Source organism: Callithrix jacchus, chromosome 8 (assembly GCF_049354715.1).
Source record: "Callithrix jacchus isolate 240 chromosome 8, calJac240_pri, whole genome shotgun sequence".
NCBI lineage: Eukaryota > Metazoa > Chordata > Mammalia > Primates > Cebidae > Callithrix > Callithrix jacchus.
Genome location: NC_133509.1, coordinates 32,291,442 through 32,315,112, shown reverse-complemented (window position 1 = coordinate 32,315,112; position 23,671 = coordinate 32,291,442). Strand labels below are relative to the sequence as shown.

Sequence of the window (23,671 nt, the reverse complement as noted above, 5' to 3'; positions counted from 1 at the left end):
ACTTGTTTGATAATTTCAAGTTTTTATTGAATGATAATGTTGTTCTTTTATATTATATTCTGACACTTTGACTATTAGGGTTATTTTCTCACATTTACGCTCACAGATGTTTAACTGGAGAGCTCAGATTTGCACAGAACACTGACAGAATCCTGAACTCAGAGCCAGTTGTTGCAGGCTGTGGGTCTGACAACTACAAAGAAAAAGGGGTGTTTCCAAAATGTAGTGGATATAAGATGGTACTTATCAGTTACTGTGCAGACCAGATATACATCCTTTTAACATATCAGTGTTTTCATTGATCTGTAGTAATTATAATTTTTTTCAAAAATGAATTTCCTATTGTTTGCCATAATCTATCTTTGAATAGTTAGGAGGACTGACTACATTGTTAAACTCTACTATATGTTAAACTCAACTATTATACTTTTATTCTATAATTATTTCTGTTTTTAGAAATTGTGTTACTATATGTGCACATTTAACATTTATGTGCTTTAAGAACAGGAATTTTTTTTTTTTTGGAGACAGAGTCTGGCTCTGTTGTGCAAGCTGGAGTGCAGTGGCACATTGTCAGCTCACTGCAACCTCTTGCCTCCCAGGCTCAAGCAATCCTCCCACCGTAGCCTCCTGAGTAGCTAGGATTACAGGCACACACCGCCACACCTGGCTAATTTTTGTATTTTTTTGTTAGTGATGGGGTTTTGCCATGTTGCCCAGGCTGGTCTCAAGCTCAAGCTGTTAGTGATCAGCCATCTTGGATCTCTCTCCAGCTCAATCAATCCTCCTGCCTTGGCCTCTCAGAGTGCTGGGATTACAGGTGTGAACCACTGTGCTCAGCCAGGAATATGTTTTTTAAAACCTATGTTTTATATGATGCCAGCAAAACCCAGCATGTCCATGTTGGTGGTTATCCTGCAGGGTGTCTCACTGTCCCCAGAACTACCTAAATCAGACTGCTGCCCAGCAAGTGGCATTGGAAATAGCTGCCTATGGAATGATTCCCATGCACCTCTTTTATGGTAGGACATACATAGACTCTACTTAGACTGTTTGGGAAAGGGAGCAAACGCAGCCACATAAGTTGTTGGCAGAGAATTCTTTGTTTTTTTTTGTTTTTTAACAGAGACAAAGGTCTTACTGTGTTGCACAGGCTGATCTTGAACTCCTGGCCTCAAGTGATCCCTCCTGCGTTGGCCTCCCAAAGTGCTGGGGCTATAGGCGTGAGCCACTGCACCTGGCCAAGAATTCTTAGTGTTACTAATAATTTCCCAGAGACATCAGGAAGACCTCCGTTAGGTCTCCCTGGGTTATAGTAGATAAATTTCAGAGGTGCAAGTGATGCTTTGTTCTGAATGCAGTATGCCACATTAGAGCCTAGGCTATTGACCAGCTAGAGATTTAACTATCCTATAAATGCTCTGTCTTGATCCATGTGATGCCTCCATTGAATGAACAAATGACCACTAAATCAAATAAATTTGATCAAGATAGGAGATAAATCTGGAGAGAGACAGACACTAGCCTGAATGACTAAAATCTTCCCTAGGTTACTGTGTTTCTACTACATTGAATGCCACCAACCTCTGCCCTGTATTTAAAGCCAGATGTGTAGATTGAGTTCATGTGCTAATCTCTACCAGGTTTTTTTTTTTTTTTAAAGACAGAGTCTTACTCTGTTGTCCAGACTGGAATACAATGGCACCATCTTAGTTCGCTGATTCTCCTGCCTCAGCCTCCGTGTAGCTGGGATTACAGGCGTGTGCCACCATGCCAGGCTAATTTTTGTATATTTAGTAGAGATGGGGCTTCACCATGTTGGCCAGGCTGGTCTCAAACTCCTGACCTCAAGTGATCCACCCGACTTGGTCTCCCAAAGTGTGGGGATTGCAACTGTGAGCCACCACACCCAGCCATTAATCTCTAACCGTTCTTACTATATGACAAGCAAATTTAGCCAGAGTTTACCACTAACAATTTTGCGGGGCCTTTTTTTTTGGTGTCTTTGGTATGGTGGAGCTACCTTATGATTTCCTCTGCTGGTCAACCAGAGTAGAAAAATAGCTTTTTTTTAATCGGGCATGGTGGCTCACGCCTGTAATCGCAGTACTTTGGGAGGCTGAGGCAGGTGGATCACCTGAGGTCAGGAGTTTGAGACCAGCGTGGACAACATGGTGAAACCCCATCTATACTAAAGGTACAAAAATTAGCCAGGTGTGGTGGTACAGGCCTGTAGTCCTAGTTATTCAGGAGGCTGAGGCAGGAGGATCCCTTGAACCCAGGAGATAGAGGTTGCAGTGAGCCCATATCACACCACTGCATTCCAGCCTGGGCGACAGAGTGATACTCCATCTCAAAAAAAAAAAAAAAAAAGAAAAGTAGCTTTTTGGTTTTTCTTTAACTTCATTACTATGTTAAACATGTATATTTTCCCCCTGATATGTATTACTCTTGAAATGCTGTAGTGGCATTTATTAACTAAATGTTTATATTCTCTTCTCTTTGGCACAGGTCCAGATGTGAAAAAGCTGTATGTCCTTTGCCAAATTTTGAAGGATACTTCCATAGCCATTAATCTTATCATTATTACCAGCTACAGCATTGAGAATTTTCAGCATGAATGTAGATCTATTTTAGAAAGACTGCAGACAGATGGACAATTTGCTTTGGCCAGGAGGGTAGCAGAATTAGCTGAGTTACCTGTGGACAACTTGGTTATTGAAGAGGTATTATTGGTCTTTTAAGTTATTTAAAATCTTAGCTTTTAAAATCAGCATTAAACAATAAATCAGATGAGATATATAATTTATAGGAGATTAGGCTTTTTTTACTTTTGACACACACATTACTTTCAGAAATGGATGAGCCTACAATTCCCATTGAGAAATGTGTGCTGCAAATGTAATGTTAGTTTGCAAGATATGCTACAACGATTTTCCTTTGAATAGAAGTAAATATAACGGGGCTTCCACTTAAACCCCATTCAGTGGGATGAAATCAAGAATTGTTTTTCATACCATAACTTTCTAGATAAAATATCCAGGTCATCTGTAGCCAAATCTCTATTCTCTGCTTCGATTTGGTTTTAACAACTATGATAAAGCCAGGTGCAGTGACTCATGCCTGTAATTTTAGCACTTTGAAAGGCCGAGGCAGGAGGATTGCTTGAGCCCAGGAGTTCAAGGCCAGCCTGGGCAACATAAGGAGACCCTGTCTCTACAAAAAATTAAAAATTAGCCAGGCGTGATGACACGCCTGTGGTCCCAGCTCCCTGGGAGGCTGAGGTGGGAGGATCTCTTGGGTTCAGGAGATTGAGGCTGCAATGTGCTATGATTGCACCAAGGCTGTCCAGCCTGGGTGATAGACCGAGACCCTGTCTCAAAAAAAAAAAAAAAAGACAAGTATGATATACTTAGGGAACATTAGCATTTATGATACTTCTTTATCCAAGAAAGGCTAAAATCTGCTTTGTTAAATTTCACAGATAACACAGGAAATGCAGACCCTAAAACGCATTGAACAGTGGTCACTAAAACAAGCAAGAATTGACTTCTGGAAAAAATGCCATGAGAATTTTCAGAAAAATTCAATTTCAAGCAAAGCAGCTTCTTCCTTTTTCTCAGCTCAGGCCTATGTGGCATGTGAGCACCCAACTGGACGGAGCAGCATTGAGGAGTGCCATCTGCTGCTCACCCTGGCAGGGCACTGGCTTGCCCAGGAGGACCCCGTGCCTCTGGACAAGCTGGAGGAGCTGGAGAAGCAGATCTGGCTCTGCCGCATCACCCAGCACACACTTAGAAGAAATCAGGAAGAAACAGAGCCCAGGTTTTCTCGACAGATCTCAACTAGTGGTGAACTTTCCTTTGATAGTTTAGCCAGTGAGTTTTCCTTCTCCAAGTTGGCTGCTCTGAACACATCAAAATACTTAGAACTTAACGGCCTTCCATCCAAAGAGGCATGCAAGAATAGACTGGATTGGAAAGAGCAGGAGTCACTAAACTTTTTGATTGGGCGCCTACTGGATGATGGCTGTGTGCATGAAGCAAGTAGAGTGTGCCAGTATTTTCATTTTTATAATCGAGACGTCACCTTGGTGTTGCACTGCAGAGCACTGGCCTCAGGAGAAGCTAGTGTGGAGGATCTGCACCCGGAGATCCATGCTCTCCTACAAAGTGCTGAGCTGCCTGAGGAAGAAGAGCCTGACGTTCCCCTAAGGAGAGTCCACAGCAGTAAGTGAAAGAGAGCAGACGGCCCAGAGTCTTAAATGGCACTGTTGACACTGTCTCTAAGAAGGAAGGGTCCCTTGTGGCAGAATAGTTATACAAAGTTAAGGGGACAACAACTTTTTCCAGGTAATCTGTAAACTAGGTCATTACTAGTCAATGAAGTAGAAAGACGTATGTCTTTTAAACTAGCTGCGTTTCAAAGTCCAGGGAATCTATCTGATTTGTAGCTAGTTCACTGAAATTTATTCTATACATCTGTAAATTTAGTCATTTCCAGTCTTAATAGTATACAGAAATTTTTTTTTTTTTTGAGATGGAGTTTTGCTCTCATTGCCCAGGCTGAAGTGCATTTGTGCGGTCTCAGCTCACTGTAACTTGCACCTCCCAGGTTCTCATACCTCAACCTCCCAAGTAGCTAAGATTACAGGTACTGCCACCACACCCAGCTAATTTCTGTATTTTTAGTAGAGACAGGGTTTCACCATGTTAGCCAGGCTGGTTTCGAACTTCTGACCTCAGGTGATTTGCCCTCCTTGGCCTCCCAAAGTGCTAAATTTTTTTTTTTTTTTTTTTTTTTTTTTTTTTGTATTTTAGTAGAAACGGGGTTTCAACATGTTGGCCAGGGTGGTCCCAATCGCCTGACCTCGTGATTCCCCTGCCTCAGCCTCCCAAAGTGCTGGGATTATAGGCATGAGCCACTGCACCGGCCCCAGAAATATATCTTTTTATGTTAACTTTCTATTCTGTGACTTTGTTAAACTTGCTTATTCTAGATTTCTTGTAGATTCCCCAAGATTTTCTACATGGACAGTCATGTCATCAGCAAATAGAGACAGTTGTATTTCTTGCTTTCCAATCTCCATGCCTTTTATTTCTTGTTCTTGCTTTACTGCACTGATTAGGCCTTTCAGTACTATGTTGGATAGGAGTGATGAGAGTGGACATCCGTACCTTTTTACTGACCTTTAAGGGAAAACATTTGGTCTTTCATCATTAAGTATGGTATTAGCTGTAAGTTTTTTAAGATACACTTTATCCTGTTGAGGAAGTTCCCTTCCATTCCTGATTTGCTGAGAATTTTTACCATGAATGTTTGAATTTAGTCATGTTATTTCTACATATGTTGATCTTATGTGGGTTTTTTTCTTTAGACTATTAATATGGGAGATTACATTAATTGATTTTTAAAATACTGAACCAATCTTGAATTCCTCATTTGAATAATCCGATCTGGGCCTGGTACATTATACTTTAGATTTTTTGCTGGAATCAGTTTGCTGTTTTGTTAAAGATTTTTACATTTTATGTTCATGAGGAATGTTGATCTGTCATTTTCTTTTTTGTACCATTTGGTTTTTTGGGGTGTGTGTTTTTGTTTTTGTTTTGAGACAAAATCTTGCTCTGTCACCCAGGCCAGAGTGTAGTGGCGCAATCTCAACTCACTACCTCCTCCACTTCTGGGTTCAAGTGATTCACCTGCCTAAGCCTCCCAAGCAGCTGGGATTACAGGTGTATACCACCACACCTGGCTAATTTTTGTATTTTTAGTAGAGATGGGGTTTCACCATATTGGCCAGGCTGGTCTTGAACTCCTGACCTCAAGTGATCTGCCCACCTCGGCCTCCCAAAATGCTGGGATTTTTTTTGTACTGTTCTTTTCTGGTTTTTGTATCAAGGTAATGCTGCTTTCATGAGTTGGAAAGTATTCCCTGCTCTTTTATTTTCTGGAAAACATTGTGTAGAACTGGTGTTATTTCTTCTTTAAATGCTTAGTAGAATTTAGCAGTAAAACTACCCGAGACTAGAGATTTCCATTTTGGAAGATTTTAAACCACAAATTCACTTTCCTAATTAATTATAGGATTATTCATGTTATCTTTCTCATCTTGGGTGAGTTTTTGCATTTTGTGGTTTTCTTTTTACTTTTTGTTTTGTTTTGTTTCTGTTTTTGGGGTGGAGTTTTGCTCTTATTGCCCAGGCTGGAGTGCAATGGCGCAATCTGAGCTCACTGCATTTAAAGAAGAAATAATACCAGTTCTACACAATGTTTTCCAGAAAATAAAAGAGCAGGGAATACTTTCCAACTCATGAAAGCAGCATTACCTTGATACAAAAACCAGAAAAGAACAGTACAAAAAAATCTCAGCATTTTGGGAGGCCGAGGTGGGCAGATCACTTGAGGTCAGGAGTTCAAGACCAGCCTGGCCAATATGGTGAAACCTCCCAGGTTCGAGCTATTCTGCTGCCTCAGCCTCCCGAGTAGCTGGGATTATAGGCATGCCCCACCAGGCCCAGCTAATTTTGTATTTTTTGTAGAGATGGGGTTTCTCCATGTTGGTCAGGCTGGTCTCAAACAACAGACCTCATGTGATCTGCCCGCCTCGGCCTCCCAAAGTGCTGGGATTATAGGTGTGAGCTGCTGCACCCGGCCTGCATTTTGTGATTTTCAAGGAAAACTTTTTCTTCCTGCTTTTTGGGTTATTTGAACATTTTATAGTCTTCCATTTTATTGTGATTTTGACTGTGCATCTTTGTATAGTTTAATTTTTTTTTTTTTTTCTGAGATGGAGTCTCCCTTTATAGCCCAGGCTGGAGTGCAGTGGCCCAATCTCGGCTTACTGCAACCTCTGCCTCCTGGGTCCCGGTTCAAGTGATTTTCCTACCTCAACCTCCCAAGTAGCTGGGATTACAGGCACAAGCCACCATGCCCATCTAATTTTTGTAGTTTTTAGTAGAGAGGGGTTTTACCATGTTGTCTAGTCTGGTCTTGAACTCCTGACCTCGTGATCTGCCCACCTCGGCCTCCCAAAGTGCTAAGATTATAGGCGTGAGCCACCATGCCTGGCCAGTTTGTTTTTTTTAGAGACAACAATGTACTTTCTTAACTTTTCACAGTCTACTTAGAATCAATATTTTACCACCTCAGCTGGAATGTAGGAGGAATCTTACCACCATTTAGTTCATTTTACTCTTCTCCCTTCATATCCGCCTTGTTTTTTACTACTTCTGCATACACTGAAAACCTCATTAAACAATTAGGTTTTTGTTCTTAACCAAAAAATATATTTTAATAAACCCCAAAGAATAGTCTATCATAGGCCAGGCGCAGTGGCTCAAGCCTGTAATCCCAGCACTTTGGGAGGCCGAGGTGGGTGGATCACGAGGTCAAGAGATCGAGACCATCCTGGTCAACATGGCGAAACCCCATCTCTACTAAAAATACAAAAAATTAGCTGGGCATGGTGGTGTGCACCAGTAATCCCAGCTACTCGGGAGGCTGAGGCAGGAGAATTGCTTGAACCCAGGAGGCGGAGATTGCGGTGAGCCGAGAATGTGCCACTGCACTCCAGCCTGGGTAACAAGAGCGAAACTCCGTCTCAAAAAAAAAAAAGAATAGTCTATCATATTTACAACTTTTATTATTGTTCTATCATTCCTTATGTCCCAGGTTTCCTTCTGGTTTCTTTTGCCTTGTGGCTAAAGGACTTCTTTTAGGGCTGTCTGCTAGCAACAGATTCTCTTATGGTTTTGTTTTCCTTTTTTTTTTTAATACTTAGTTTTTCATCATCTGAAAATGTCTCTATTTTACCTTTGTTCCTAAAGGATGTTTTGCCGGATATGGAAAATTATTTTCAGGCCAGGCGCAGTGGCTCACACCTATAATTCCAGCACTTGGGAGGCCGAGGCGGGCAGATGACTTGAGCTCAGGAGTTTAAGACCAACCTGGGCAACATGGCAAATCCTGTCTCTACAAAAAATACAAAAATTAGCCAGGCGCAATGGCACGTGCCTGTAGTCCCAGGTACCTGGGATCCTAGGCTCCCAGACACTGAGCCTAGGAGGTTAAGGCTGCAGTGAGCAGTGTTCATGCCACTGCACTCCAGCCTGGGCAACAAAGCGAGAACCTATCTCAATAAATAAGAAAATCAGTTCTTTTCTTTCAGTGCTTGAAAATGTTGCTTTTGGCCTCCCAGGGTATCTGATGAAAAATCTGCAGTGAATTGAATCATTGTTCATCTATATAAATAGAGCATATTTCTCTGATTGCTGTCAATGTGTTCTTCTGTCGTTGGTCTTCAGCAGTCTGATTGTAATGTAACTGGATATGGATTTCTTTGGCTTTATTCTCTTTGGGGATCACTGAGCTTCTTGAATACATAGGTTTATGTATTTCACCAAACTTGGGTAGTGTTCGGCCATAATTTTTTCACATATTTTCTCAGCACCCCCACCTGTTCTTCTCTACTTCTGGAACTTCAAGGACATGAATTTATAATTTTTGTTATTATCTTATGAGTCCTTGAAGTTTTGTTGTTTTGTTTTTGGATTTGTTTTTGAGACAGAGTCTCACTCTATTGCCAGGTTGGAGTGCAGTGGCGCGATCTCGACTCACTGCAACTTCCACCTTGCAGGTTCAAGCAATTCTTCGGCCTCAGCCTCCTGAGTAGCTGGGATTACAGGTGCACGCCACCATGCCCCACTAATTTTTGTATTTTTAATAGAGATGAGATTTCACCATATTGGCCAGGATGGTCTCGATCTCCTGACTTTGTGATCTGCCTACCTCGGCCTCCCAAAGTGCTGGATTACAGGTGTGAGCCACCGCACCCAGCTAATTGTTGTGTTTTTTTTTTTAACTTTTTTTCTCTCTGTTGTTCAGATTGGATAACTTCTGTTAGTCTCTCAATTTCACTGACTTTTTCCTCTGTCATTTCCGTTCTGCTATTGAATTTTATTTATATGATTTTAAAATTTCAGTTACAGTCATGCATTGTTAACAATCAGGATACCTTCTGAGAAATGCATTGTTGGGTGATTTCATCACTGTGCAAACATCATAGAGTGTACTTACACAAACTTAGGCGGTATAGGAGCCTAGGTGGTATATCACCTATGCTACATGGTATATAGTCCGTCATTCCTGGGCTACAAGCCAGTACAGCATGCTACTCTACTATAGGTGACTGTAACACAATGGTAAGTATTTGTGTATCTAGATGTATCTGAACATAGAAAAGGTGCAGTAAAAATATGGTATGAAGAATTTTTAGCTTCAGGAAATAAAAAATTGGAGATTTTCATTTAAAAATAAGATTTTTTAAAATGCTACAATTTGTAAAGGGCACTTAACGTTAATGGAGCTTGCAGGACAATAGGTTGCTCTGGGTGTCACTATGTGGTAAGGCAATGTGAAAGCCTAGGACGTTACCATACGTTACTATACACTTTATAAATGGTGTACATTTAGGCTACATTAAATTTATCTAAAAATTAAGTAACTGTACTATGTCACAATGACCATGATGTCACTAGGTATAGGAATTTTTCAGTTCCATTATAATCTTACAGGATCCCCACTGTATTTGCAGTCGGTTCTTGATGGAAACATTGTTACCCAGCACGTAACTGTATTTTTCAGTTCTAAAATTTTCATTTTGTTCTTCATACCTTCTATTTATTTGCTGAGATTTTCCATTTTTCTCTTTGTCTCAAGAGCATTCAGAATTGCTTACTGGAACATTTGTATTATAGCTGCTTTAAAGTCTTTGTCGGATAATTTGAACATTTGCATCATTTTAATGCTAGCTAGCATCTTTTCTCATGCGAGTTGAAGTCTTCCTGCTTTTGTTTTATGCTGAGTAATTTGGGGTTGCATCTGGACATTCTGGGGTTTTTTGTTTGTTTTCTTGTTTTTGTTTTTTTGAGATGGAGTCTCGCTTTGTCATCCAGACTGGAGTGCAGTGGCACAATCTCAGCTCCCTGCAACTTCCGCCTCCCAGGTTCAAGCAATTCTTGTGTCTCAGACCCCCAAGTAGCTGAGATTACAGGTGTGCACCACCACGCCTGGCTAATTTTTTTTTATTTTTAGTAGAGATGGGGTTTTGCCATGTTGGCCAGGCTGGTCTGGAACTTCTAACCTCAGATGATCCACGTGAGCCACCACAACTGGCTGCATCTGGACATTTTGAATAGTGTATTATTCAAATATACCATTTGAGACTGTGGGTCTTATTTAAATCCTATGAAGAATGTTGATATTTTTTAGCAGACAGTTGACCTGGGTAGGTTCAGGCTGAAGTTCTAAACCACTGCCTGTGTGCTGTGATTTCAACATCAGTTCAGTTTCCTTTCCTGTACTATTCAGAGTTGTCCTGTGTCAGTCTGTGACCTTGGTAGTGATCTATCCATTAATTCGTTCTCAGAGGCTTTGATATGCTAGTTAGGATCAAAGCCATACACGTGTAGTCCAGGAATGAGCCCTGTAGTTCATAAAAATTTATTGGGTTGCCTTCCTGGGGCTCTGCCAGGTAATTTCTGGTTCCCAGAGGCTTCTCTTTTCAGGTCTTTGGCCAAAAGCTAAAGGTTTAGTTACCCCCACTCTGTCTTGCATTTCCCTGACTATTCCTGCATCCAGGGCCAAGCGACAGGAGGGTAATGCAAAAGCAGCAGGGGTCTACTCCTCCCTCTTGAGACCAGAGTGCCTCTGCTCAGAAAAGAAGGCTCCCGTTTCTGAGAGCTTTGGCTCTTGCCACTTGGCATTGCAGCCTCTGCCACCACTAGCAGTGGCTTGCTTGGGAGCCAAGACAAGGAAGAACTGGAATTAGGAGTTCCCCTTTCCACTCTTCAAACTGGTACTAGAGAGCTTCTAGAATTCACTTTCCCTTGCACTCACACTTCGTCTCAGCCCTTAGTTCTTAGGTTTCAGGCAGCACTGTATTCAGGCTAGAGCTTGCTAGAGCGGGGGAAATGATAATTCTGGTCATCTTCAATTTGCCTGCTACTTTTTACTTTTCAGAGTCCTTATGCAGCTGCAACTTGTATTGTGTCCAGGTTTTGTATTGAATTCAGTGGGAGAGACTCAATCAATAAGTAGATTGAGCCTATTCCAACTTACCTAGAACAGAAACTCCCAGTGAAAGATTTAACCAGGGGAATAACATGGTTTGAAATGCATTTTATTTATTTCATCTTTAAGGGTTTGTCGTTGTTGTTGTTGTTTTTGAAACAGGGCCTCACTCTATTGCCCAAGCTGGCGTGTGGTAGTGCAAACATGGCTCACTGCAGACTCAACCTCCAGGGCTCAAGCAATCCTTCTGCCTCAGCCTGCTGAGTAGCTGGAACCACAGGTGCACACCACCATGCCCAGCTAATTTTTAAATTTTTTGTAGAGGTGGGGTCTCACTCTGTTACCCAGGCTGCCCTCAAACTTTTGAGCTCCAGGGATCCTCCCACCTCAGCCTCCCAAAATGATGGGATTTCAGGCATGACACCACCTCTGGCCTACAGCACTTCCTAATAGTATTTTAAAATAAAAATTAGTAAGTGTGTAATGTAGCAAATCACATAACACAGAAATGCATAAAGTAAAAAGTCAGTTCAGGCTGGGTACAGTAATCCCAGCACTTTAGAAAACTGAGGTGGGCAGATCACCTGAGGTCAGGAGTTCAAGACCAGCCTGGCCAATATGGTGAAACCTCATCTCTACTAAAAATACAAAAAATTAGCTGGGCATGGCGGCGCACGCCCGTAATCCCAGCTACACAGGAGGCTGAGGCAGGAGAATCGCTTGAACTCAGGAGGCAGAGGTTGCAGTGAGCCAGGATGGTGCCACTGCACTCCAGCCTGGGCGACAGAGTGAGACTCCAAAAAAAAAAAAAAAAAGCCAATTCAACACTTGCCTGACTAAATTCCCCAGAATAACTACCTTTTACTTGCTTACTTGCATATTATGCATTTTCTACTTATAGGCACACACATAACGTTTATTTTTTATGAAAATGAGATTGCTTCATATTGACCTTCCTTTTTTCCCGTCAGTACATATAGATTGACTCCCTCCTTTCTAATGGCTGCAGAGTATTCCACTATACAGATGTACCAAGCTTTGACATTGCCTTATTGATATTTAAATTTTTCTATTTTGTTTTTGCCATTGCAAAGTGTAATATAAATATTCTTTACTGTTTTTTTCTAATAGAAACTCTTTATCAAATTAATATCTTCTGTTTTAAGCTAAGGCTTTCTTTTTAAAAAACGAATCAGGAATTGATTTTAATTTTACTCTAAATAAAAGCATATTTGCAGGTGGGTGCAGTGGCCCATGCCTGTATTCCTGGCACTTTGGAAAGCTGAGGCAGATGGATCACTTTGAGGCCAGGAGTTGGAGGCCAGCCTGACCAACATGGCATAATCTCATCTCAACCAACAATGTAAAAATTAGCCTGGTGTGGTGGCACACACCTGTAATCCCAGCTACTCGGGAGGCTGAGGCACAAGAATTGGTTGAGCCTAGGAGGCAGAAGTTGAAGTGAGCTGAGATCGTGTCACTGTACTCCAGCCTGGCCAACAGAGTGAGACTCCGTCTTTATTTAAAAAAAAAGTAAAGCATATTTGCATTTTAGAAATAAGTATGTCAGAGACTGATTGGGCATGAGGGGCTGGCAGCAGGAGACAGATAACAGCTTCTCAGAATACAGAGTGATGAAGACTGGAACTAAGGCCACAACTGGAGAGATGTCATGGAGTTAGTCAGCTATACTTGGTGACTTATTTGATATAGGAGAGAGAACATATAGAGGAGACTGGCAAACATCTTTGGTGCTGATCTCTAGAGCACTCATTAGGTGGCCTTGAGTCTTTATAGCATATGAGGTCTTTGAAGTATCCCAGGCTGGGATTTTCTGGAAGGCAATGAAAGAAGTGGGGCCCTGTCAGCAGTGTCCTATCCCCAATTGGAGTCATGGGAGTGCAGTGCAAGAAGCTTTGAGCAGAGAGGTAGAGCCATAGAGAGCTGGGGAGAGGCCCGAACCTGCCAGCTTAGAGCCCCTCAGACTTGTATTTGCTTCCAGCCTCAAGTCTGGATAGTCAGAAGTTTGTGACATTGCCCTCCAATGATGAAGTGGTGACTAACTTGGAAGTGCTGACAAGCAAATGCCTCCATGGGAAAAACTACTGTCGACAGGTCCTCTGTCTGTATGATCTTGCCAAGGTATGTGCTAAGGGGTGGGGCTTCTTCTGAGAGGGAGGGAAATGAGAAGTTGTAGGTTGATTTTGTACATTGCCAAGTCAGCCTTTTAGATAATAATCACGACCTGGAAGGAGAGTCTTGTCAGGATGTTGGCCCTCATAAGTTCATCTTTGGGGAATGGTAGGGAGGACACCAGGCCAGGTGCCAGGGCGATCTGACTCCTGACTGCACCTCAGCAAACCAGAAAGCGAGGGCAAGACATTTCACTTCTGTGAGCCTGTTTCATCATCTATAAATGATGATTTGGCCATGAAGGGTCTCTTCTAGACTTAATATCTTAGGCTTTGCATTATGATTGTTTGGAGCATTCCATATGGAATGTGATGACTATAAAGACTAGAACCAGAGCAACCAGAAATTGTCTGTAGCTTTGTGCTGGTTGGGGAGAAAAACAGTAGACTGGAAGTAGAAGAGCACAAGAGAAATAAAGCCAAACCCTAAAGTAGTTGTCTTGCATTTTAGTCAGTGTTCCTACATTCCATAAAATTTTTGAAAATCAAGCTAGGTGTGGTGGCTCACACCTGTAATCCCAGCACTTTGGGAGGCTGAAGCAGGTAGATCACTTGAGGTCAAGAGTTTGAGACCATCCTGGCCAACATAGTGAAACCCCATCTCTACTAAAAAAATTAGCCAAGCATGGTGGCAGGCACCTGTAATCCCAGCTGAGGTAGGAGAGTTGCTTGAACCTGGGGGACAAAAGTTACAGTGAGCTGAGATCATGTCACTGTACTCCAGCCTGAGTGACCAAAAAAAAAAAAAAAAAAAATCAGTTTTTAATGAGAGAGTCACCTGATGCTTTCTGAAGACAAGCCTTTCTTTTACCTGGATTTGGCTTTGGTGAAATGATGGAAAGGGTTAGAAAACAGTATTTGTTTTTTCTAAGGTTCCTGCTGAGGGCGACGGGTCTCTGAGCTCGGAAAACAAGAGTCTGGCCACATCACATTTCAGAAGGGGCTATCTTTTGCTTTTTCCTGGCTTCTAAAAATGACCTTGACTGGCTTGTCTTCCTCTTAGGAGTTGGGCTGTTCTTACACAGATGTTGCTGCTCAGGATGGTGAAGTCATGCTCCGGGAAATCTTGGCCTCACAGCAGCCTGACCGATGCAGACGAGCCCAGGCCTTCATCAGCACCCAGGGCCTTAAGCCAGATACTGTGGCTGAACTCGTGGCAGAAGAGGTGACACAGGAGCTGCTAACTCCATCACAGGGAACAGGTGCTGTACCCCCTAGGGATCCCTAACCTCTCTGATAGCATTCTCCAGTTCTCAGTGTTAAGGATTTGGATGTGGTGCTTATATACATCCTGTATGTAGTTCTCTCAAATTTCTGGATTCCAGTGTTTTTTGTTGTTGCTGTCTATTGTTTTATGATTACATTGAGAGTAGCTGTGGCTTTCTGAGCTAAAGAACTCCTGTCCTGTAAAATGACCAACAGGCCAAGGGTTTTGAGCTCAGCAAGCAGAGAGCTGCAGAGCTCCATTAGCATTACCTCCTTGTGCCCATGCCTGGGTAGAGTGGGCCTCTTATAATAAAACCAGCACCTGTCTCCACACTTCTCTGTACAGGACATAAGCAGATGTTCGGCCCAACAGAGGAAAGCCAGACATTTCTTCAGCTGATCGCTCTGTGTCAAGACCGCACATTGGTAGGCATGAAGTTGTTGGATAAGATTTCCTCCGTTCCCCATGGGGAATTGTCTTGCAGTAAGTTCTTGGCCTTTTTCTTACATATTTTGGGTCTAAACAGGTCTCAAAAGGTCTCCCAGTCAGTCTCTCCAAAATTCAGTTTTGATCCTTGTTCCTGCTCTGAATACCTAGCCCTCCATCAGGGGTTATAAGTTCTTGTTAGAAAGCCTTAACTTCACTAAAGAAAATTTGGAAAGTATGGATGAGTACCCCCCAATTTAAAATCATACAAAAAGGTAACCTTTACTCAACATACTTCACTCTTACACTGCCCTGCAAAGTGAATATTGTCCCCATTTCAGAAGGAGAAAAACTTTACCTTAGGAAAGCTGATTGCATCTATTAAGTGGTATTTGAACCCAGTCCATGGATTTCAAAGCTTGTTTATTTGCTATAATATCTAACTAATTATAGGCATTCATTAGAATGTGTGGTAAGTTCTCTTTTTTAAAAAATGACATTATACTCGGTATAGTTTTTTTTAACTTTATGAATATGCTGTCATTAAAATTTTTCATGACATTTAATATTCTTCGATATAATGGCTAGACAGAATTTATCTTCTATATAATGAAAAATTGTATATTAGGGCAGGGAACAGTGGCCCACACCTATAATCCCAGTGCTTTTGAGAGGCTGAGGCCAGAGGATAATTAGAGGCTTGGAGTCTGAGACCATTCTGGGCAACATGGTAAGACCCTGTCTCTAAAAACAGTTTTAAAAACTTAGCGGGGCATGGCCGCACACACCTGCAGTCCCAGCTATTTGAGAGGCTGAAGTAGGAGGATCCCTTGAGCCCAGGAGTTGGAGATTGCAGTGAGCTCCAATTGCAACAGTGAACTCTCGCCGGGGCAACAGAGTGAGATCCATCTCGAAAATAAATTTAAAAGTAAATAAAAATTGCCTTCTGTATCTCTTCTCAGTCCAATTCAACAATATTCACTGAGTGCCAACTGTGTGCTAGACACTGTTAGCATCTAGGATATGGTGCATAAGCAATCCCTTGAGCTCAGACTAGGATGTTAATACATAGAGCCAGAATGATGGGGTCAAGATAGATCTGGAGGAAATGTCTAAACGAAGGCCTGAAGGACATGGTCAGGGATGCTTAGCAGTCAGTAGGACCAGAGAGGGCCCTGCAGATGCAAAAGCCCAGAGGCTGCAGCATGTATTAAGGACGGAGAACCTTTTTCAGTCCTCACATTGCAGATATTTTTTCCCGTTTGCCATTTAATTGTGCTTACAGTGATTATAGTAGTTTTTAATCTGTACATGTCAGATCTTTCACTACTCTAGAAAGCCAAAACATCAAATGGTGATTAGGCCCTGAGACCTTCCACTGGGATACAAGCAAAGAATGCCCTCGGATTCATGTTGGCAGGAACTCCATCAGTTTTCTCTGCAGAAAGTTTCTCTATGTTTAGAAGACAAGGGTGCTGTGTTCTCATTTTGGGGGCCTTTTGGGGATATACAGTCACTACATGACTATCTTTGAGGATTTTGCTATGACTCAGAATGATTTGGATGTCATCAAGGGACTGTCTCAGAGCTACAGCTGCTGAGTTTAGGGACCTCAAAGGGCTGGTGGGAAGGCCCTCTCCAGACAGGCCCCTTCTCCACCAGGCTCTTTCACCCTCCTGCCAGGCAGAGAGGTTGACAGTGGGTGGTCAGGATTCATAATCCTATCTTACCAGTGCCCCACCCACCCAGCCACAGAGCTCCTGATCCTGGCACATCATTGCTTCACCATGACATGCCACATGGAGGGCATCATCCGAGTCCTGCAGGCTGCCCGGATGCTCACAGATAACCATCTGGCCCCCAGTGAGGAGTATGGGCTGGTGGTAAGTAGCCCCCTCAACTCCAGTCTCCATTCGGTGGAAACCTCTGAGAGGAGTAGAAAGAGTGGGGGCCAGTCCAAAGCTGATATAGTCTTAAGGAGTTCTGCCCATCTGGATACCACTGCCTCCTTCAGAGTTGGCTGGGCAGCCCAACCCTCTGCTCCAAGTTACGATTTCTGTCAGAACCAAAAGTTGCTCCAAAGGAGCAAAAGGAGATCCCTGACAGGTTCCAGGTTCATCCCACGCCCTTGTCAGAGTAGTTAACTTTTCTAGAGGGCTAAGACGGCAGCATTCTTCCCCAAAACAAGGTTTGGACCTTCCCCCTCTCCGAATTGAAAGGAGTTGGCAACTCAGTTCCCATGTGCCTCCCTAAATTCTTGAAACTGACCTGAGTGGCTGAGGAAGCCACTGGCCACTGTCACGAGTAGTGGTGATAAGAGGAAGAGCACTTGCCCAGGAAAGTGGCATTTTAGCACTTGTCACATTTAAGGATAGCAAGGCCAGGTATGGTGGTTCATGCCTGTAATCCCAGCACTTTGGGAGGCCAAGGTAGGAGGACCATGTGAGGTCAGGAGTTCGAGACCCAGCCTGGCTAACATGATGAAACCCTGTCTCTACTAAAAGTACAAAAATTAGCCAGGCATGGTGGTGCATTTCTATAATTCCAGCTACTCAGAAGGCTGAGGCAGAATTGCTTGAACCTGGGAGGTGGAGGTTGCAGTGAGCCAAGATAGCACCACTGCTGTGGGTGACAGAGCAAGACTCTTAAAAAAAAAAAATACAGCAGAGAAGGGGAAGAGCCAGTGGTGGCCCAGTGACTGGCATTTCTGAATCCTCCAGAGGGTCCTTGTTGCATACATGGGATGGAGCTAAGCATGGTAACCTGGAAATTAGCCCTTCTCCTGGAGCTTGGCATCTGAAAGCAACCACTGATGGTAGTGATGTGGCTCAGAGAACTCCAGACTCCAGGTAATGCTGATGTGAGCTGCCTTCACCCTTCACAGGTACGGCTCCTCACTGGCATTGGAAGGTACAACGAGATGACATACATATTTGATTTGCTGCATAAAAAGCACTACTTCGAAGTGCTGATGAGGAAGAAGCTGGATCCGGTAGGTAGAAAGTAATGAGCTCCAGCATGAGGTGTACTGCTGACAATTCAGGAGCCTCAGCTTTTCTTGGGAATAATCTCAATCAGGGTAGACTCTTGGGAAAACGGAGGGAAGGAATTAGGGACCTTCCCAAGACGCACACCATAACCAGTGGCTTCAGATTCTGGTTCAGATCAGGCAGTGAATATGCTGATGCTAAATACTGAAGAAAACAGCCTGTAATCTCAGCCCTTTGGGAGGCCGAGGCAGGTGGATCACAAGGTCAAGAGATCAAAACCATCCTGGTCAACATGGTGAAACCCCGTCTCTACTAAAAATACAAAAAATTAGTTGGGCATGGTGGCACGTGCTTGTAATCCCAGCTACTCAGGAGGCTGAGGCAGGAGAACTGCCTGAACCCAGGAGGCGGAGGTTGCGGTGAGCCGAGATCGCGCCATTGCACTCCAGCCTGGGTAACGAGCGAAACTCCGTCTCAAAAAGAAAAAAAAAAAATACTGAAGAAATGTTTGTCTTCCTCCACCTCAGCCTCTGTCACCTGCCTCTACTATCTTAAATGCCTTCTCTGACAGGGACAAGAACCCTTTCTGAGCCAGGCTGAAAGTGGATTATCTAGCTCTGAGGTTGTTTGAGGGCTTTTAGAGTGCAGAGTTTTCAGGAGACCATGAAAAATTGTGCTGCTAAGAGCCAGGACAGGAATCGAATGCAAAAGTTTGGACTCAAAAGCTGTGGAGCCATTTATGATGAACAGGAAGGCGACTTGGATGCAAAGGCCTGACTTGGTTAGGTCTTGGGCTCTGGGAAGCCCATCTGTCCTCAGTGTGCTCTGTGACACCAGGCATATCCCTCAAAGTACCTGTTTCCGGATCATTTGGCTGATTCATTGCTTCTGCTCATTTCACCTTTGGCTTCTAGGAGCAGCCAGGCAGGATTAAGAGACAAAGAAAAAGTCTTCCTTTAATACTGGACCAATTTCAGAACAAACCAAACTAGTCATCAAGCGAGGAGCAAGTCTTAGACATTAGGTGCATCTTAAAGATCCCCAAGAGGGTTTTTGAAATTGTTTTTGAGGCAGTTTTGCTTCTGCATTTAAATATTCTTTTAATAACTTTTTTTTCTGGTTACAAAAGTAATGCATATTCCATGTAAGACACTCAGAAAACAGAACAACACAGAAAAAGCCCTCAATGTCTATCCATCATGTGGAGACAGTTACTGACAATTTGGTATAGGCCCTCTGCACATATACCCAAAAACATCTACATGTAATTACATTTAAAAAAAACTTATACAGTGAAGATATGAAATATCCTGCTTTTCTGAGTGTATCATGAATATTTCCCAAAATCAACAAATCATCTCCTACATATGTTTTAATGGCTACATGGTATTCTCTTGCCCTTATTTTAGATATCTGGATTGTTTCTAATTGTTTGCTATTAAACCTCCCTGTTACATTCATCTTACCACTTTTCTCTGCTTATCTCTTTAGGGATAGATTCCTAGAAATGGCATTGTTAGATTAAAGTATGCAGGTATATTTTATGTCTTCTCCCTTTTTAAAAGTTTTGCCTTTCACACTCCCAACAGCAAAGAGGACATGCCTGTTTCTCATACTCAAGATAGTATAAAACTTGTATTCATTCTCACTTTTGCTCCTCTGTTCCTTTTTCTTGGCAGTTTTTAAGGAACTTAGAGCCAGGTGACTCAGCCACTCCTGTCTGCTTTGCAGTCCCCAATTGACACCTTGCTGTTCCCTTTTATTCTGGGCAGAGTGGTACCCTGAAGACAGCCCTGCTGAACTACATCAAACGCTGTCGTCCTGGAGACAGTGAGAAGCACAATATGATTGCCCTGTGCTTCAGTATGTGCCGGGAGATTGGCGAGAACCATGAGGCAGCTGCCCGCATCCAACTGAAATTGATTGAGTCTCAGCCCTGGGGTGAGTGATGTCACAGCAGCACTAATAGCTGCTAGCTGGGTAAAATTATTATTTTTTTTTTTTTGAGACTGTTGCCAGACTGGAGTGCAGCCATGTAGTATTGGCTCACTGCAACCTCCACTTCCTGGGTTCAAGTGATTCTCCTGCCTCAGCCTCCCAAGTAGCTGGGATTACAGGTGCATGCCACTATACCCAGCTAGTTTTTGTATTTTTAGTAGAGACAGGTTTTCACCATGCTGGCCCGGATGGGTCTCAATCTCCTGACCTTGTGATCCACCCACCTCAGCCTCCCAAAATGCTGGGATTATAGGTGTGAGCCACTGCACTTGGCCCTAAGTAAAATTCTTTTTTTTAATTGCATTTCAGGTTTTGGGGTACATGTGAAAAACATGCAAGATTGTTGCATAGGTACACACATGGCAGCGTGATTTGCTGCCTTCCTCCCCATCTTAGAGCAAAGGACAAGAGCCCATGAGATTGGCTATTAGAATCTTGAGGTGGATGGCTGGGTGTCACGCCTGTAATCCTAGAATTTTGTGAGGCCAAGGCGAATGAATTGCCTGAGCTCAGGAGTACAAGACCAGCCTGGGTACAATGGTGAAACCCACTTCTACTTAAAAAAAAAGTTAGCTGGGTATGGCAGCACATACCTATAATCCCAGCTACTTGGGAGGCTGAGGCAAGAGAATCGCTTGAACCCAGGAGGCAGAGATTGCAATGAGCTAAGATGGCACCATTGTACTCCATGCTGGGTACCAGAGCAGAGCAAGATTCTGTTTCAGAAAAAAACCATGAGGCGGGTATGTCACTCATCAGGAACCCCACTTGGGCAGACAGATGGAATGGAGACTCAGAAGGCATTTGCAACTGAGAATTATACTCTTGGATCCACAGCCTGTGTATCCAGGTTATCATCCACCAGGAACCAACATGCATGTTGATACCATGTAAACCTTCCCTGATGTTTCAGAGAAGTGAGGTGCACAGTCCTACTCGAAGTCTATGCATTTCTGGCCCATTAACCTTTATCTGAGTGAAGTGTTCCTGCCTCCCTGTGAACATGGCTGGGATGTTTTTATTTCAGCTCCCATCACTGGGTGGAATGAGAACAGTCTGCCTTGGAAGTCAGACTCAGCAAATCATCTTTATTTCCCCTGCAGAGGACAGCCTCAAGGATGGGCACCAGCTGAAGCAACTGCTGTTGAAGGCCCTGACTCTAATGCTGGATGCAGCAGAGAGTTACGCCAAGGTAACCAAAGGCTTTTTCCAGACTGGCCTTGGGACTTGCTGTCTACAGTAGGAATTATTTTCTTTTCTCCTTGGGCTCTTCCACATGAAGGGGGAGGCCATCATAGGCCAACCAGAAACAGAAGGGGTGAATACCATTGTGAGTGGATTCACACAGGAAGTGAAAGTCTTTCTCTACCTGTGCCTCTCTCCACCCTTGTCCCTCAGGACTCCTGTGTGCGACAGGCCCAGCACTGTCAGCGACTCACCAAGTTGATAACTCTGCAGATTCACTTTCTGAACACTGGCCAGAATACAATGCTCATCAACTTGGGCCGCCACAAGCTGATGGACTGTATCCTGGCCCTACCTCAGTTCTATCAGGTAAGCAAGAAAACAAACTCTAGCCAGCACTGCTAGCATCCTCTGGCTTATTATCCCACTCATGGAACCCAAAGGTAAGGTCTCAGGGCTAATGACAGAACCAGGACAGTCCAGTTCTGACTTAACTGTCTGATGCTAACATAAAAAGGCAGTTTGATTTATTTCTCACCTAGTATATTATTTGGGCACGGGTTAGACAATGTTAAGACAGTGCTGTCTGCTTTTCCTGTGCTATTAGGCCAGCAGAAAGGCAGATACCTTATGCCCTTGAGACCATCTGTCCCCAATTCCTAGGCTGCAGGCTGGTACTGGTCCATGGCCTGCTAGGAACAAGGCCGCACAGCAGGTGAGCAGCAGGCAAGCAAGCATTACCACCTGAGTACCACCTCCCGTCAGATCAGCAACAGCACTATATTTTTATAGGAGTATGAACCCTGTTGTGAACTGCACATGCAAGCGCTCCTTATGAAAACCTAATGCCTAATGATCTGAGGTGGAACAGTTTCATTCTGAAACCATCCCCTCCCAGTCTGTGAAAAAATGGTCTTCCAGGAAACCTGTCACTGGTGCCAAAAAGGTTGGGGACCACTGCCTTAAGACAGTTGAGGTTCAGAGTAATACTCTTGCTAGTGGTCCTGCAAGAACCTCCTAGCCCCATCAATTACAGAATGGCACACCCAGGTTAGTACAGGAAGTCAGGGAGATTGGTTCTAGCCCTTTAAATAAGTGGATTATCAGGGAATTGGCCCTTTCACTGTTCCTTATACTGCTGAGTTGATGGGAATAATATATTCTTTCTGAGCAGTTCCAATTAATTGTGAGGAAGATTAAAAACACTGAAAGAAGCTGGGCATGGTAGCACATGCCTACAGTCCCAGATATGCAGGAGGCTGAAGCAGGAGGGTCTTGAGCCCAAGAATTTCTAGTCCAGCCTGAGCCAACATAGTGAGAGACCCTGTGTCTTTTGTTAAAAGGGGTTTAAGGTAATTTTAGGCTTTATGGGAGGGAAAATGCCAAACACACACCAGACTTTTTACAACCTGTTACACCAGGCCTTCTAACATAATTGGTAACAATCATATTCTCTACATGAGTGTACAAGATTGTTTTCTAGAACAGTTTGTTTTTGATTTTACATCAGATGCACTCTGATGGTGTCCTCCTTGACTTCTCTCCTTTTAAGGCTTCTATTGTGGCTGAGGCCTATGATTTTGTTCCAGATTGGGCTGAAATTTTATACCAGCAAGTGATTCTTAAAGGAGATTTTAATTACTTGGAAGAATTTAAGCAGCAAAGGTTATTAAAGTCCAGTATATTTGAAGAGATTTCAAAAAAGTAAGTATTAAAACTTGACTGTAAACATTTCTCCTTGCCTCTACTTTGAGGTAGGAATTTTATGGCTAAGTACACCAAGCCTTTAGATTACATGTACTTTAAAATGGCAATGTTAAGAATCCTTAGAAGGAAGAGTCTTTTAACAGATTTATGCAAAGAGATGAGTAAGAACAGTTTGCTCTTAGTGCTTTGTACTTTAAAACGGGAGGACAGCTACTCAGTGCCAAAAACCTGAAACGATGGCCAGGCACAGTGGCTCATACCTGTAATCCCAGCACATTGGAAGGGTGAGGGAGGAAGATCAGCCTTGGCAACATGGTAAAACCCATCTATACTAAAAATGAAAAAATTAGCTGGGTGTGATGGCATGTCCCTGTAGTTCCAGCTACTCAGGAGGCTGAGGCAGGAGAATCACTTGAACCTAGGAGGCAGAGGCTGCAGTGAGCTGAGATTGTGCCACTACATGCCAGCCTGGCAACAGAGTGAGACTCTTGTCTCACAAAGAGAAACAAACAAAACCACTAAAATATCAGGTGCCTTTTGGAGTACTAAACTTACTCTAATTGAGGTGAGCATTAACATACTCATTTTTAATGAAATAGTTTATCAAGCACTCCCAATACTAGTCTGAGGTAACCCAGAATCTAGTACCTTCCCTGCTATAGGTAGTAGTAAGTGGTAGTTCAGACTTGACTGCCCTCACTCAAAATACAGTATCCTAAGGTGGGTACAGTGGTACATACTTGTAGTCCCAGCTACTTGGGAGGCTGCAAGGGAAGTACTTGAGCCCAGGAGTTCACAGCTCTGAAAAGCCACTGTACTCCAGCCTGGGCAACACAGTGAGACCTTCAATCTTTATTTTAAAAAGCAGGGGATAGGCAGGCATGGGGGGATAG

At 43.2% G+C, this 23,671-nt stretch overlaps 1 protein-coding gene across 14 annotated transcripts in view; it reads left to right on the top strand.

The window, feature by feature from the left end:
* The window catches only part of SPG11 (SPG11 vesicle trafficking associated, spatacsin), a 97,198-nt gene that overhangs the window by 72,598 nt on the left and 929 nt on the right, over positions 1-23,671 (top strand). For 3 of the 14 annotated variants that reach the window (XM_054239567.2, XM_078334148.1, XM_002753407.7), the window contains 11 exons: positions 2,512-2,726; positions 3,485-4,229; positions 13,076-13,215; positions 14,269-14,467; positions 14,818-14,955; positions 16,648-16,781; positions 17,783-17,890; positions 19,661-19,829; positions 20,990-21,078; positions 21,285-21,440; positions 22,624-22,775. In XM_054239567.2, coding sequence (XP_054095542.2) covers positions 2,512-2,726; positions 3,485-4,229; positions 13,076-13,215; positions 14,269-14,467; positions 14,818-14,955; positions 16,648-16,781; positions 17,783-17,890; positions 19,661-19,829; positions 20,990-21,078; positions 21,285-21,440; positions 22,624-22,775 — 2,245 coding nt within the window. Of the gene's footprint in view, positions 1-2,511; positions 2,727-3,484; positions 4,230-13,075; positions 13,216-14,268; positions 14,468-14,817; positions 14,956-16,647; positions 16,782-17,782; positions 17,891-19,660; positions 19,830-20,913; positions 21,593-22,623; positions 22,801-23,671 lie in introns of those variants that run through there. The other 11 variants (XM_078334146.1, XM_078334147.1, XM_078334145.1 and 8 more) reach the window with 9 other exon arrangements.